We start from the raw sequence: 16,228 nt of genomic DNA on the forward strand, positions 1-16,228 counted from the left end.
ATCCTGCATGCCTCAGCTAAGACCTGATGTGACTAAATAAACAGAGATTAAAGATAGAATTACCTAAATAACAAGCTTTTCAAAAAACATAACACTTGTTCAGTAAATAAATCACCTTTATTTTAACAAATAAATACTTCTATAAGGTGGTAAATAATTACAGAAATTTTTCTCTTAGGTCCAAACTTACATAAACTTGCACCATGATTTCCCATTATAATTAATGGGAAAATTACAGTGTTTCTGTTAATGGCAGACTGAACTGTGACATTAATGAAATGCTAGAAATAGTGACACACATTTGTTGTTGCATACTTTAGATAACCATGAACCAGGGGAGGATACTGATAAATAATCCCTGAAGCACCTGCTGCACAACAACCAGTGTGCTGTCAGCACTCAGCCAGGTCACCAGTTTGGAGCCTGTGCATAATAGCACAGGTAGATAGTAACATTTGCAGCATATTTGGGATTTTTTTTTCTTTTACATAAAAGTGAGCATAATTTTTTAAAGCAAAACCTATTTTGCTACAATATCATGGGATGTGAGAGCACCTTGAGCAGAGATTTACAGCAAACATAGGGGACAAAAGCATGATGGGAGCACCCAGTGTTACATTCTTCTGTTCATACTGTGACCAGGCTCTGACTTCATAAAAGGAAAAATGGAATTTGTAAGTACCAAACCCATATTAAGCCAAAACTTGCCTAGAGATCATTCAGATAGCAAAGATTGAGTATAGTTATTGTGTAATTATCTGAAGGTTTTATTTGTTGCTGGTCTTTTAGTATTAATTACCCAAGCCCCTAAGGTATTGAAGAACTTCATTGTACTTTCTAATTCTTTACTTCCTTTATAATACTTACAGATATAAGTGTATCACTTTAGATATATCTTCAGAAAACACTAAAAAAGTTAAAGCCTCTGAAAATGATGACTAAAGTGTCAGTATAATCTTGTGATTGTGGTTGTTGGGGAAAGCCTACATCTGATCTGCCTAAATGCTCTTTGATAATATTCATGGGGAATTTTGTTCCATCAGCAAAAGTTAAACCTTATTCTACTAAGTAGAAATACAGATTCAGTTTTCACAGTTTTTTGTTTGTTTGTGTGGGATTTATTTTTACTTTTCTTTTTCTTCTTTTTTTTTACAGTAGTTAAGTGAACAGCCCACTAAAGATAATTTTAAGTTCTGGTCTAATGAGTAGATGGATTCAAATTATGCAAAGGATTTGAATTGGTGGAAATAAAGCTCTAGATGTTTTTTTAGGGTCTAGATTATTTTGAAACCCCCAAAGGTTAGGGTAGTTTCTTATCTTTTGGTTACGTTTTAGGTCGTTCAAGCCCTCAGTTAGACCCTTTGAGAAAAAGCCCAACCATGGAACAAGCAGTACAGACCGCCTCGGCTCACTTACCTGCTCCAGCACCTGTTGGGAGAAGGAGCCCTGTATCAACCAGGCCTTTACCATCTACCAGCCAAAAACCAATAGAGAATCAAGAGCACAGGCGAGGTAGAACTTTAGCTGTTTACTATTTCTTGATTGACCGGTCAGCATCTTCCATTCAACTTATTTTCATTAAAAAGATATACTTTATGTGAAATGATCCTAGAAGGTTTAAACTGAACTTGAGAGAATGTTCGTTCAGTCTTTGAAATTCTACTCAAAGTAGTGATGGTGGTGGGGTTATATGGATTTTTGGTTTTGTTCTGGGTTTGTTTGTTTTTCCATTTCTGACTTTCCAGAAGTTTTTGATTATGTGTCCCAAGTTGACTGTCACTTTCTGTATATTCTATAGCTGAAGTACATAAAGTCTCAAGACCAGAAAATGAGCAACTCAGAAATGATAGCAAGAGACAAATAGGTAAGTTGTTACTTGGATCTGAAAGTCTAATCCTATGCTTTTCAATTAAACATTTGAAATGTATGATGTGTAATTACTATTTTTAAAAAAGAACAGCAAGGTTTGGTAGCTATACAGGAGTAGCACCGGAGAGTTTCATTGTGTTACCTTGATTATGGTGCTGGTGCTGTGGATCTGTGTATGTAGCAAGAGGTCATAAAACTGTACGTAAAGACATACCAAAAAATGAGTACATGCAAAACTATTGAGATCTGACTATGAGATCTTAGTGTAGTTAATTATATTGTGCCAGTGTCCTCGTTTTTCCCAGTTTTTGATAATGTACAATAGATAATCAAGATGTTACTGTTGGAGGGGAAGCTGGGTGATGGGCACTCTGTACTACTTTTTTCATTTTTTAATCTAATTATTTCAAAAGATTTTTTTTTTAAATCATCATTACGTGGAATAAAACCTACTTGTTGGTAAGCAATTGTCTTTTAATATATTCTTAAATATCTGCTAGTGAGATTTGTGTACTTTTATTTTTATATTTTATATTGTTTAATGGCTTTCTCTTTTGTACTGTCTTTTGTATTTTTTTATGTTTTTGTATTAGTTTCATGTTAGCATTATAAAATTGCTTTCTTTGTTTTTTATTTTCTTTGTTTTTCTTTGCTTTTAAAAATGGAATCGGGAATTCACTGATGGTCCATGGGTTAGAACTTGGCGCTTTCACTGCCATGGCCTGAATTCAGTCCCTCTTCTGGGAACTAAAATCCTACAAGCCACATGGCGCAGCCAAAAAGAAAAGAAAAAAGAATGGAATCATTGGAAACTATGTTCAATATCCTATGATAAACCATAATGGAAAAGAATATGAAAAAGACTATTATATATATATATATGTATATGAATCACTAGCAGAAATGAACATAGCATTGTAAATCAACTATACTTAAATAAAATAAATTTAAAAAAAAAATGAAATTATCTATACCTTAAAAATTTGAGTTTTCTCATTAAAATTAAGTCCTCCTTTTTTTTTTTAATTATTCAAGAAGTTTAACATTTTTTTATAATTATCAACTTAATACTTGTAAACTTGATCTTTTTGGTAATCTGTAACATACCCCAAATCCATCTATTTTTTTATTTTCATATTCATTAGCAGAGAATAAATTATGATTTAAAACTCTTCCAAGTTAAAAAAGAAAGGCATTGTGTGATCAACTTAATTACATAATAATTGGGAGATGATCTTTAAGTTTAGCAAGCTAGAAAACACTGTATTTCTTCTGTACATTTTCATATGTGTTTTTATTTATGCTGTGTGCCATAGAATTAACAGAGGTTAGGGTTTGGTTTTACTGTTTCACTTTTTTTTTAATTTGCAAAAATTAAAGAACTCTCTTCTCAAGATAAAATAATTGATATGCTTCCATCATTCAAAAATCATGTAAAGTAGTGTTCACTTTGGCAACACATACACTAATATTGGAACAATTAGCATGGCTTCTGCACAAGGATAACATGCAAATTCATGAAGATTTCATATTTTAATATAAAAGGAATGTGTGTGTCTATCTGAATCACTTTGCTATATACCAGAAACTAATAAAACATTGTGAATCAACTATACTTCAGTTACTAAAATAAATAGGGAATTCCCTGGCAGTCCAATGGTTAGGACTCTGCACTCTGACTGCCACAGACCCAAGTTCAATCCCTGCTCAGGGAACTGGTCCCACAAGCCATGTAGCACAGCCAAATAAGCAAGCAAATAAATAAATCATGTCAAACAATAAATAAATAAAAGTATCTTTAGCTACCTTTCAAAATTTAAAACATAAATATCATGCTGTACTTGCTGGCTCGTAGCCAAGACATTTTCAGTAGTAAAGCTGAATATTTAAACATCCTGCCTGTCCAGATTTAAGTGTCTGGCTAATACTGCTATGGGTTTTTGTGGTTTGTTTTCTCAAACTTGGACAATTGCAAAGTTTTATTTAGAGACTAGTGAGCACAGATGGTGACTGCAGCCATGAAATGAAAAGATGCTTACCCCTTGGAAGGAAAGTTATGACCAACCTAGATAGCATATTGAAAAGCAGAGACATTACTTTGCCAACAAAGGTCCATCTAGTCAAGGTTATGGTTTTTCCTGTGGTCATGTATGGGTGTGAGAGTTGGACTGTGAAGAAAGCTGAGCGCCGAAGAATTGATGCTTTTGAACTGTGGTGTTGGAGAAGACTCTTGAGAGTCCCTTGGACTGCAAGGAGATCCAACCAGTCCATTCTGAAGGAGATCAGCCCTGGGATTTCTTTGGAAGGAATGATGCTAAAGCTGAAACTCCCAATACTGTGGCCACCTCATGTGAAGAGTTGACTCATTGGAAAAGACTCTGATGCTGGGAGGGATTGGGGGCAGGAGGAGAAGGGGACGACAGAGGATGAGATGGCTGGATGGCATCACTGACTCGATGGACATGAGTCTGAGTGAACTCCGGGAGTTGGTGATGGACAGGGAGGCCTGGCGTGCTGCGATTCATGGGGTCAGTCACAAAGAGTCGGACACGACTGAACAACTGAACTGAACTGAGCACAGAGATGTCTATTACTGTGTAGTCATTATGTGTTAAACATTTCACATAATTATAATCATTGAGTTCATCCTGCTTTATGCTCTATATTTTTCTGTTGAAAGTGAAAAAACTGAAAGTCACTCAGCCATGTCCAACTCTTTGTGACCCCGTGGACTATAGCCCACCAGACTCCTCTGTCCTTAGTATTTTCCAGGCAAGAATACTGAAATGGGTAGTCATTCCCTTCTCCAGGGGATCTTCCCAACCCAGGGATCAAACCCAGGTTTTCTGCACTGCAGGCAGAGTCTTTACCTTCTAAGCCACCAGGGGAGCCCATATTTTTCTGTTAACTCATCAAATACTATTCCGTGTTTCTCTTATAATTTTTTTTTTTCTTAATTGTTCCTCTTATTTAGATTCTCAAGTTTTCACTGTAATTTATGCTACTTTGGTATTGCTTTACCATGCCTCATAAATCTTGTTATTGTATTAAATTGTAGAGAAAGAATAGATACAGGAAGACTTGACTAATATGGATCTATTTAGAGAGAGACAGTAAAGGTGAAGCAGGAAGTGGTTGGAAGGGTTGAGATCTGGTGCTTCTTGTCTTTTGAGTTCTCTTGCAGTTTGTGCTAATGTGCTCATTTATTTTTCTCCCTATAAATCTTGGTTTCTATGATCCTTTGCATAAAAGGCTTCCTAAGTTTTGAGAACCCAGTATAAATTTGACACTTCATAGGTATTAGGGATATAAGCAGAACAAAGTAATGTAGTGCAGAAATCTCCCGAATTGTTTGATTGTATACTGTATCAGCCCTAACTTAAATGGTGGAGAATCTACCTGTAATGTGGGAGACCCAGGTTTAATCACTGGGTCGGGAAGATCCCCTCAAGAAGTAAATGGCAACCCACTCCAGTATTCTTGCCTGGAGAACCCCATGGACAGAGGAGCCTGGCAGACTACAGTCCATGGGGTCGCAAGAGCCAGACACGACTTAGCAACTAAACCACTACTACCATACTGTATCTGCAGCATGTTTGAATACAGACCCCATAGGAATAAATTTCATTAGGGACATTTATAAATTTCATATTTATAAATTTTATGTGCACTCTTCTCAGTCTAGGGAGGCTTCCCTGGTAGCTCAGCTGGTAAAGAATCCTCCAGCAGTGAAGGAGACCCCAGTTTGATTCCTGGGTCAGGAAAATCCACTGGGAAGGGATAGGCTTCCCACTCCAGCATTCTTGGGCTTCCCAGGTAGCTCAGCTGGTAAAGAATTTGCCTGCAGTGTGGGAGACCTGTGTTCGATCCTTGGGTTGGGAAGATCCCCTGGAGAAGGGAACAACTACCCACTCCATTATTCTGGCCTGGAGAATTCCATGATGGTATAGTCCACAGAGTTGGCTGTGACTGAGTGACTTTCACTTTCTTTCACTTTCTTCTCAGTCTACTATGTATTAAATATTTGTGAAACTTCATCTCTTTTTTATATTAAAAAAATACAAATATAGTCAGGTACATAGAGACTTATAAGCATTTCTGTTGTTGACCATAAAGACCATAATAATAGCTTCTGCTTTAAACCAGCTTATTCTTTATTAATATAGTTCCAGGTGCTCCTTCAGCTCCAAGGAGAGGGCGTGGGGGTCATCGAGGTGGCAGAGGAAGATTTGGTATTCGACGAGATGGTCCAATGAAATTTGAGAAAGATTTTGACTTTGAAAGTGCAAATGCACAATTTAACAAGGAGGAAATTGACAGAGAGTTTCATAATAAACTTAAATTGAAAGGTGAGTTTTTATTTTTCTCCTCAGAGAATACTCTTTTCTGACCATGTGAATTATGGTTATTTAGGCCAAATCTTGACTTATATGGTATGTACTTTTTTTTTTTATTAGAAGATAAACTTGAGAAACAGGAGAAGCCTGTCAATGGTGAAGATAAAGGAGACTCAGGAGTTGATACTCAAAACAGTGAAGGAAATGCAGATGAAGAAGATCCACTTGGACCTAATTGCTATTATGACAAAACTAAATCCTTCTTTGATAATATTTCTTGTGATGATAATAGGTACAGTCTTTTAAGCTGCTCTTATGCAATTAGGAGGTTGAAGTGTGAAGTGATTCCAGATAAATTCACAAAGTGTCATGAATACTTAAAAGTCCCTAGGGACTTCCCTGATGGTCCAGTGGTTAAGGATCCATGCTTCCCACTGGGCACGGATTTGATCCCTGCTTGGAGAACTAAGATCCTACTTGCTGTGTGGTGCAACCCCCCAAAAAAATCTAATGACTACAATTTTTTAATGTTTTGATAAAAGAAAATAACTTATACTAAAAGTTTAAATGATATTACTTTTGGAAAAGAAGAAATAATCATATATTTTTGTTTGGGGATGCGTTCACATTCGAAAATTAGTAATTAAAATAGAAGCATTCATCTAACATCTAAACACCTTTTACTTTACCCCTCTACAGTGTAGTTCAGTTGAAGTTTGCTGATGTAGTAAAACTCTGCTCTATTGCAGTAAATATGAATCCAGAAAACTGGTTGATTAGAGGACTCAGCATAACAAAGTTGCAGAGTTTCTGCTGCCTGGCTCAGGCTGTCCTTCTGCTGCATTTTGGTGCCCCCCAGTGGTGGTTGTCCGCTTCAGTTTAAACATGGATGGCGATGGTGCTGAATCTGATTGGGCTGTAGGCCAGCAGCAGTGATTCAGAAGCTTTAGGCATCAGGTCCAGAGGTTGGACCAGGAGCCTAGTAGGATCTTGGGAATCAACCCTTTATCTCCTCCCATACTGAGGCAGGGTTTCCTTTCCCTTTCTTCCTTTGAGGCTGATTGGAGGGTAGAGTCAACTGCCAGTCCATTTATTGAGGCTATTCAGTTTCTTTGTATCATCAGCTGCATTTGCAATAAACAATGCCAGTCATACTTTCACATGAAGTGTAACAGAATATAATAGGAACATATTGCTATGGACAGCTTGTGATGACTTAGATTAGATACTTTTGTGGGGTTTTTTGTTGTTGTTGTTTATGATTTTTTTGATGCTTAGAAATTATTTAGCCTCAATTTGGAAATTAAGTGCTACATAGTCTTGCTGGCAAATGTTCTTTAAAAGTTGATACACTACAAAAAAAAAAAAAAAAAAACTTGATATACTAAAGATTATTTGTCCTCATAATAGAGAACGGAGACCAACCTGGGCTGAAGAGAGAAGATTAAATGCAGAAACATTTGGAATCCCGCTTCGTCCAAACCGTGGCCGTGGAGGGTACAGAGGCAGAGGGGGTCTTGGTTTCCGTGGTGGCCGAGGGCGTGGCAGTGGCCGAGGCGGTGCCTTCCCCACTCCTCGAGGATTTCGTGGTGGATTCAGAGGAGGTCGTGGGGGCAGGGAGTTTGCAGATTTTGAGTATAGGGTAAGTGTTATTACATGCTTTGGGGTTGGCTTGCAGTTGGATGAAACTCAAAATGTTTTAAATTTTTATCTATTGGGAGTAAGTATTTCTAGGACATCTGTGTAACTTCCATTTGATTTTGCAGTGGAGGGTATACTTGATTATGATATTTATATAATTTTAAGGAACAGTAACTTCTTGGCTAATGGATCTAATTTTTTAAACTATTTTCAATTGGAGGAAGTGAGAGAAATATATTTTTATCTTCTGTTATAGAACCATTGTTTCAGATTTCATGGACTGGTGAAATTTCTTCCAAAAAACTATTAGAGACTGACTTAATTTCTTTTTCTTAAAAAGTTTTGTTGTTGAAGGCACAGGGGATTGCTAAAAGATATTACACAATACAAAAAAAGACCATATTATATCACCTTTATTTCATGTTACAAAGTATGCTTTAATACCAAAAGAATCTAGGAAGAACATATTCCAGAATGGAAGGCAAACCTGTGCATTTAATATAGCTAATGTAGTATTTTGTGTGTACAAATGAGGAAATGGGTAAAGAGATATTAAATAACTTGCCCAAGGTTAGCTAATAAGTGATGATGCTGGATCTTGAACCTAGTACATTTGTTCGTCAGTCCATGATCTTAATTAGTTTTGTGGAAAACTCAACTACATTTTCCCTGGTTTTTTATTTTACCATGGTCTTAAAAATATCATATTGGCATATGGAAACTGCTGCTTGCAATTTCTAATTTACAATTTTAGTTTCTGGTGTATAGCAAAGTCATTCAGTTATATATACACACACACATATACACAGTCTTTTTCATATTTTTTTCCATTATGGTTTATTATAGGATATTGAATATAGTTTTCTGTGCTATACAGTAGGACCTTGTATAAAAAAATATATGTATAATGTATTTAAAGGAGTCTCTAAGTCAATGTTACTATCCTAGTTATTGACTTTAGGGATAGTGGAGAGGAAAGTATATAATGAAAGAAAGGATGAAAATCCCATCATAAAGAAGTCTATTAGGAATTACAGAAAGCAGCTAGAAACTTAAAGACCCACTATCAGGAATTTCACTCTTATATATTTAAAACTGGTCATTGTTGAAGTCCCTCTTGAAGGATCATTAATTGTGGCGTTTGGATCTGTTCTGTTACTTTTAATGCCTTTGATACTGTGTCATCACAGCCAAGACTGCTGAAAATTAGCCTCAGATCATTAGGTCAGGACATCCAGCCATGGTAGATGCAGCCTGATGTATCTGCAGGACTTTTGACTTCCAAAATAGCCATTCCAACTTGGAGACTGTCTTAGGAACCACGGAATGCTTCTTACTTGCCACTATTACTCCTCTTGAGGTTGCCAGTGACCTTTTGCTTACCGAATTCAATAGCTTTTTCACAAATATTTGCCCTTCATTACTCTGCAATATTTGACACTGATAACTACCCACCCAACCTGGAATCTTCTTCCTGGGTATTTTTTTTCCCCCATAAATACTTTTGATATTTTTCTCATTATAAAAATTAAGTATGTTTCTCACCACATCCTATAAGGTACTTCATGATCTGCTTGCTTCTCCAGGTCAGAAGTCTAGTACTTTCTCTATATCTTGTTGCTGGTGGGACTGCAAGCTGTTTCTGTCATCCATTCCACCACAGATATACAGACGTTGTTCTTGTTTAATGCCAAGCTTATTCCTGTCTCACCTTTTTACCCATTCCTTCTGCCTGCAGTGTTCAGTTTGCTCTATCGAGTTCATGTTTGTACTCTTGTGTAGGCTTGATCTCTCTCTCTGTCTTCCTCCCTCTCTCCTCTCCTGCAGAGATTTCCCCCTCCCCTCTCTGAGCTGATCTATTCATAGCTTCTAATCAGTTTTTCAACTTGGACCTTGGACCTTGACCTACATATTTCTCTGTTTACTTGCATTGTGTCCTGTGATCAGCTTACACTTAACCTTCCTCAGAATGACCTCATGATCTTCTCACTTTCCCATCATATCAGTTTGGTGTTCTTTTGGTCACACTGGTGGTGGAGTATCCATGTCCACGTCACCACATTCATTCCTTTGAGCTATTTCTGCCAATTACCATAGTAACCCACTGATGGCTCTTCAGACCTTCAGCCTGTCTTTACCTCACTTGAAGCGTATCAGCTACCTGTTGAAGAACCTATGGCAGCTCCTTGTTGAAGACCACATTGAGTCAGCTTGGTTTGAGAAAAGTGAAAGTGAAGTCGCTCAGTTGTGTCCGACTCTTTGCGACCCAGTGGACTGTAGCCCACCATGTGCCTCTGTCCAAGGGATTTTCCAGGCAAGAGTACTGGAGTGGGTTGCCATTTCCTTCTCCAGAGGATCTTCCCGACCCAGGGATCGAACCCAGGTGTCTCGCATTGTAAGCAAGGTGCTTTACCATCTGAGCCACCAGGGAAGTCCATGGTTTGAGAAAAAATACATTTAAATCAGACCGTGATCCTGATGAGAATGTTTGTAATCTTTGCCAGTATGGCATCGATATAAGTTGTTCAACCTATCAGGCCCTCAGTTTTGACATTTGTGGGTAGAGAGTTAAACAGATTTATTTCAGATACACTTTTTAAAGACCATTAAAGTCTCAAGAGTTGGAAAACATCTGAAAGATGTGACCTCCTGGCCAACCCAAACGCCTCTTCTGTTGGTATCCCCTGTAGGGACTGGGAACTTACTACTGTTTCTAAGAGCATCCATTCCACCTCAAGAGTGCTCTTAATTATTAGAATTTCACAGACACATGGAATTTGAATGAAAATCTTTTTCCCTCTATTGTCAACCTATTAGTTTAAATCTACATACAGAATACATACTCTTCTTCATGATGATTTTTCATATATTTGAAAAAAAATAATAGCTGTCATGTTATCTTTAAGACTGGACCATTACTTCGCTTTATCTGAACAGTAACAACACACTGTGTGCATGGTATATCCGTTTATTAATGCCAGCCTTCTTTTTAAGGCCGAGTCTCACTGTTCAGCTCTCTTGAGCTTTTAATTAAAACTTCTATCATATATATTGCAGAATTAGAATGCATTTAGGGGTTGTCTGCATCAGTCTTTTTTTTTTTTTGGCTCTGCTGGGTCTTGGTTTCTGTGCATGGGCCTTCTCCACTTGTGGCAAGCAGGGGGCTGCTCCCTAGTTGTGGTGCTGTGATGTGCAGGTTTCTCATTGCCGTGGTTTCTCCTGTTGCAGAACCCAGACTATAGAGCACACGGACTTCAGTAGTTGCAGCTCACAGGCTTAGCTGTCCCGCAGCATGTGGGGTCTTCCCAGACAGGGACTGGACCCTTGTCCTCTGCATTGGCAGACATATTCTTAACCACTGGACCACCAGGGAAGTCCTGCATTTGTCTTTATCCATACTGGGATATCCCTGATGGATAGTTCAACCTCTGCTTGGGTGTTTCAAGGAGTGAAACCTGAGTGGACCTTAGGCTGATGATCAGAAGGTTCTAACATGACATTCACTGCTTGCTCTTTCTACCCTATGAGAGTCCCACTTGCTATACCCAGCCCCATTTCTTATCACCCTTTAAACTCTAATTCAAATAGGTTAACTCTTGATCATCTCTTAAACGGTTGCTTGATTACAACTAAACTTCATTCATTGACCAAATATATTGAATTTCTAGGATATGCCAAGCTCTGTGCTAGACATTGGTGGTAACAAAACACTTGGAGCCTTGATATTAGATTCCCGTGGGAAGACAGACAGAGCTGAAAGTCAGGGGTTTCCTTTCGGTCTTGCCCAAGGTTTGCTGTGTCCTTAAAAGTTTCTCTTCCTTCCACCTCTGATTTCTTTCTTTTCTGACCTCCCATGGCATCTGCTTCCGTCACCACACATTTTACGTATACCCGTATTCCCTGTTTCAGGTGTTTTGTTTTGTTCTGCATCACCAACTAGATGGGACCTCTTGGCATTAGTGAATATGTATTTTACTTTTCTTTCCACCAGAACGCCTATGCCAGCGTGGAGCCATAGTGAGCTTGAAGTAAGTACTTAGCGTGATTAGCGTGATTCCTTGATTAGGAATAAGTTACATCAGCCTTCAGTGAGGCTGAAGGTCCATCAGTGTGGGTACCCATTGATTGTTCATTCCAAAGTTAAATGATCCTTCTTCTGTCTACCACTAGATCCTAGACCTTCTCAGCAGCGTATTCGTTCCAAATCATACCGTCTGGCACCTTTAAAAGTGGAAATAGTGAGAGACCAGTATTACATAAAGGAGATTTATCTTCAAAGGATTAAACATGTTCTGAAACATCTAGTATTTCTCAGAGATGAAGTGCAATGACATTTGCAGCAGCCTTCATGTAATGGGTTAGCTTTTTTCTTTATGCTTCACTGACATAAAAAATATAAGTAGGTATGGTTGTTTAATGCAAACGTGGGTAAAGATGGAATCATAGGTTTTTTGTTTTTTAAGGATTCCTCAGAAATACCAGTCAAGCTAGAACCTCTCTCCCACCCTCCTCCCAGTAAATAGTTAGGAAGCCAGGAACCCAGAGGAGTTAACTTCCTTGATCTAGATACAAGCTAATCAAGCCAAAATTCACTCCTCGACTTCTGAGTTTTCCTTAAGGATAGTGTTAGAAACATAAACTTATGGTGAGTTTGGTCCTGTAGTGCTTTTTCTTTTCTTTACTTTTTGGGAGTGGAAGATGAGGCTGGGCATAATAAGAGAGTAGCCCACTATTATTTTATATGCTGCTGCTAGGGAAGTTGAGTCACCATGGTGGGTGAGATAGGTTGCCTTCCACTTGAGTCTTATGTTCTTCACAGAGGGTCCAGAGGCAAGTATCTGAAATGACTCAGCATAGTACTTTCTCTCTCCCTTGCCCCTTTTATTTTCTCCTTTCCTTCCTGCTACCTCTCTGTCTCCCCCTCCTTCTGCCTCCTTCCTCCCTCTTTTCTTCTGTTCCTTGCTTTCTTTTTTTTTTTTCACCTTTCAGAAAACCACAGCATTTCAACCCTAAAAGGTCTGGATTGATCATACAGCTTTCTGAAAGGTAAAAAAAAAATAAAAAATGGGGGCATGTGAAATTTGGCCTTGGTGGGGACAACAGGATCGTCTTCAGCAGCTTGCATTCTGCATCAACTAATCCCATGCTGTTTGTATTCTAACTTAATAACATTGTACAAATGGTTTTTCTATATGCAGATAAAGTTTTTCACAAAGTGTGTGTTTCTAACAGTCAGGGTAAGAATCGGCAGTAAAAATCAGGCACGTGGTAGCAGCTATTCCTGAGGAAAAGAGAAGCCATTTCCTTGGCTCTGTGTACAGGCCTTTGGTTTAGAATTAATCTCACTGGAAAACTAGAGGCTCCTTGAGAATTTTATTGCTTTCTTCTCCCTGGTTAGTTTTTAAAAAAAAAAAAAATTCACAAACAGTGCTCTGGTTTTCAGAACTTAATTTCATATTTAAAATAATAATATTTAATATTTATTTAATCATATTTAATATTTCATATTTATTTCATATTTTCATAAAAGTTGTCCTTTTAAAATGTATTTTTCAAATCATTGGCTTTCTCCCCGCATGAAACTTCGAAGAAAAATGTTATTTTTCCAGCTGATATTTTATTGCTTAGTAAAGATATCAGAGACTTAGGTATTTTATTAATCTTCTTCCAGTATATGTTGTCAGTTGTATTTGATGAGTTTGACTACTATGTTCAAGGCTTAATTATTTTTTGAAATTATTAGGACAGCACCAAAGGTAGTAGGGCATACCTCTGTTTTAACCGGGGAGCCTTCTTGCTCGGACAGCACCACTGCTTTAACCTCTATTAACTGGAAAATACAGTTAGCAGTAATGAGCTACTGCGGAGTGTGTAAGGTGTCAAAAGTGTTTCCTGGAAATCAGTGAAACAAATTTATACGTGAAAGTTAAGAGGAGGGTGAATTTAAAGGTAATGAAAAATATACTTAAGCAAATTAGAGAGAAATACTTATTAATAAACCCCAGTAGTTTGAAACATGAGCTAATTTTTTTTTTTTTTTTCCTTTTTAGAAAGACAACAAAGTTGCTGCATAGTCTACAAACAAGTCTTTGGAAATAGATGGATTTCTAGTTCTTCGTGGTCCTGAGAATTGGTTTCAGTCTTTGAGAACAATGAAGACGTGAAGTTGCTGTATATTTGTCACCAGCACTGGGTTTTTGTTTGTTTGTTTTTCTGCTTAATTTCAGAGATACAATGCAGTTACTTTTGGGGGTGGGGGGAAGGCTCATCTTAAAAAATGAGCATTAATTATATTTGGAATAGCAGAAGGTTAAGTAATTTCTTATGTATAGTTAAACTAAAGCAGTACTCCAGTGAAACTTATAAGTATTTTTTCATCACTGAAAGGATTTTCTTATCACTAAATTGTATTTGGCGATTCCTGCAAGTTACCTGCAGATAGGGCCGTGATACTGTGTTTTGAGCCACAGAAGGGTGTGTGTGTGTATGTGTGTATGTGTCTGTCTGTATCTTTTCTTTGCTTTTTTCTTTTTTTTCTTTCTTTCTTTTTTGGAAATCCTGTAATATCCCTTTTGAGGTAGCTTATTTCATCAATTAATTAGGGTGCTGGATGGTAGAGACTTTTGTCAGTCAACTATGTACACACAGTAAATACTGTTTCTTAGGCAAAGGTAACTTTTTATAGAGTTGTAAAATTCCATTATATTCCATTGCCAAAGAAACATTAAGAACTTTGTATAGCTGTATAAAAAGCAACTAATTTTTTAAAGAATAAACATTTTAAAGTCAGCAAACATACTGTGTCCTTGCAGAAGTTGATGTGCTGAGGAGCAGAACTGTGGGTGGGTCTTTTTTCATAGCTTTTCAGGCTTAAGATTGTTGATTTGATTTTTTTTTTTTAATATTTGGAACATAAATGAAGATTTGATACATTCATTATCTAAAAAGGATAAATTACTCATGCTTGTTGTAAGAAGTTTATTTTGTAGCAAATGGCATATCACAGGATTTATCCAAATAATAGATATTTTCAGTATACAAATGTAAATAATCATAGATAAGAATGTATTAGCTGTATTTTCAAATAAGTATCCCCCCTTTTTTAAGACAATAAAACTAGGTGTCAATTAACCTGTTCTTCCTGATATGCCTGGAATTTTGTTGTGATACCTTGACTCATTCCATTATATTTCAAGAGGATTCAGAGTGTTAGAAATTATTTTGGCAACCTATGAGATACCATAACACTGGTCCTTCGGCCTGTGACCCACAGATGACTCAGTATAGAGTTCATTGCTAATGATAAATTATTAGTACATCTTTTTTCTATTTTAAGCTATAGTTGCGGGTGGGGGGGTGGAATCTGGCCACTTTTGTGTTTTATGAAGGCCATGGAATAAAGGGATCCAAAGATTTAAATATTTTTATCTATTTTGATTTTTGTTAACTTTCTCCTTAAAATAATCAGTAGTGGTAAAGATACAAAAAACTGCACTGTAGGAGAATTGAAATATTTAAAGGTGGTTGATATTTTTAATTTTAATTTTATATTTTTTGTATGGCTCTACAAGAAAATGTTTTGTGATTCAGTTTCAGTATCAAGGTCCAGCTCTCGGCAGCCATAGTGTAGATGATATCGTTTAATACTGTTTGCTTGCATGTTAACAACAAAGTCTTTTGGAGGACCCACCAATCATGATATTGAACACATTTCCGAGACATTCGGAACATCAAAGCAAGTGCTACGGCAATACCTGTGTAGACTGTCGGAGATATCCTGGGCTACTTTGAAGAAAAAAGAAAAACTGTAAATACCAATTCTACACGCTCTGAAAGTATGAATTCATGCATTTTGCCAAGCCCTCTGGGTCATTGACTAGGGCGTTTGGTACCCCAATAATAACTGGCAGCATGGCATACCTGCAGTGCACCTTACAATATTAAAGCAGATTTTTATTCTGAGACAGAATAAAATTATTCAATAAAAAATGTTCGTCAAAGTTCTTTCTCTTTAAACACTAATATTATCCTTACAATAGAAAGAAATACAGTATAAGGCATCTTTAACATGTAAGGGTTTATATTCCTTAAAATTAGCAAAATTAATTTCTCTTTTCCTAGGATTTATATATTGTCGTAGGTGTTTAGGTAAAGCTAGAAGCCTTCTCTCCCCCTCTTAGCATGCAGCCAGCTCCTTAGTTACAATCCATGACATGAGGAAATTAAGCCAGCCAGATACAGGCCAAACTGGCAACCTCAGGCTAGAATGCATACTCTGTAGGCAGGCAGGTGCAAAAGAGGGAAAAGGGGAGGGCTGATTCCTCCGAACTTGTCTTTGGTGAGACCATTTCTCCCTCCAAAAGCACAACTGGATGTGAGGG

At 37.3% G+C, this 16,228-nt stretch overlaps 1 protein-coding gene and 1 pseudogene across 8 annotated transcripts in view; both read left to right on the forward strand.

Moving 5' to 3' along the window:
* Positions 1–14,978, forward strand: part of LSM14A (LSM14A mRNA processing body assembly factor) — a 53,808-nt gene extending 38,830 nt beyond the window's left edge. Inside the window, exons 5-12 of one of the 8 annotated variants that reach the window (XR_006546425.1) lie at positions 1,336–1,512; positions 1,799–1,864; positions 6,036–6,218; positions 6,327–6,498; positions 7,617–7,848; positions 11,839–11,875; positions 12,018–12,204; positions 13,898–14,978. Coding sequence is in view for 6 of the 8 variants with exons in the window: in XM_006042942.3 (XP_006043004.1) it covers positions 1,336–1,512; positions 1,799–1,864; positions 6,036–6,218; positions 6,327–6,498; positions 7,617–7,848; positions 11,839–11,865 (857 nt within the window). In the remaining 2 variants the exon portion in view is untranslated. Of the gene's footprint in view, positions 1–1,335; positions 1,513–1,798; positions 1,865–6,035; positions 6,219–6,326; positions 6,499–7,616; positions 7,849–11,838; positions 11,876–12,017; positions 12,205–12,836; positions 12,894–13,897 lie in introns of all 8 variants that reach the window. The other 7 variants (XR_006546424.1, XM_006042944.3, XM_006042942.3 and 4 more) reach the window with 7 other exon arrangements.
* LOC112580533 lies at positions 3,311–3,406 on the forward strand (annotated as a pseudogene).
* Positions 14,979–16,228: the final 1,250 nt, after the last annotated feature.

Source organism: Bubalus bubalis, chromosome 18 (genome assembly GCF_019923935.1).
Source record: "Bubalus bubalis isolate 160015118507 breed Murrah chromosome 18, NDDB_SH_1, whole genome shotgun sequence".
Taxonomy (NCBI): domain Eukaryota; kingdom Metazoa; phylum Chordata; class Mammalia; order Artiodactyla; family Bovidae; genus Bubalus; species Bubalus bubalis.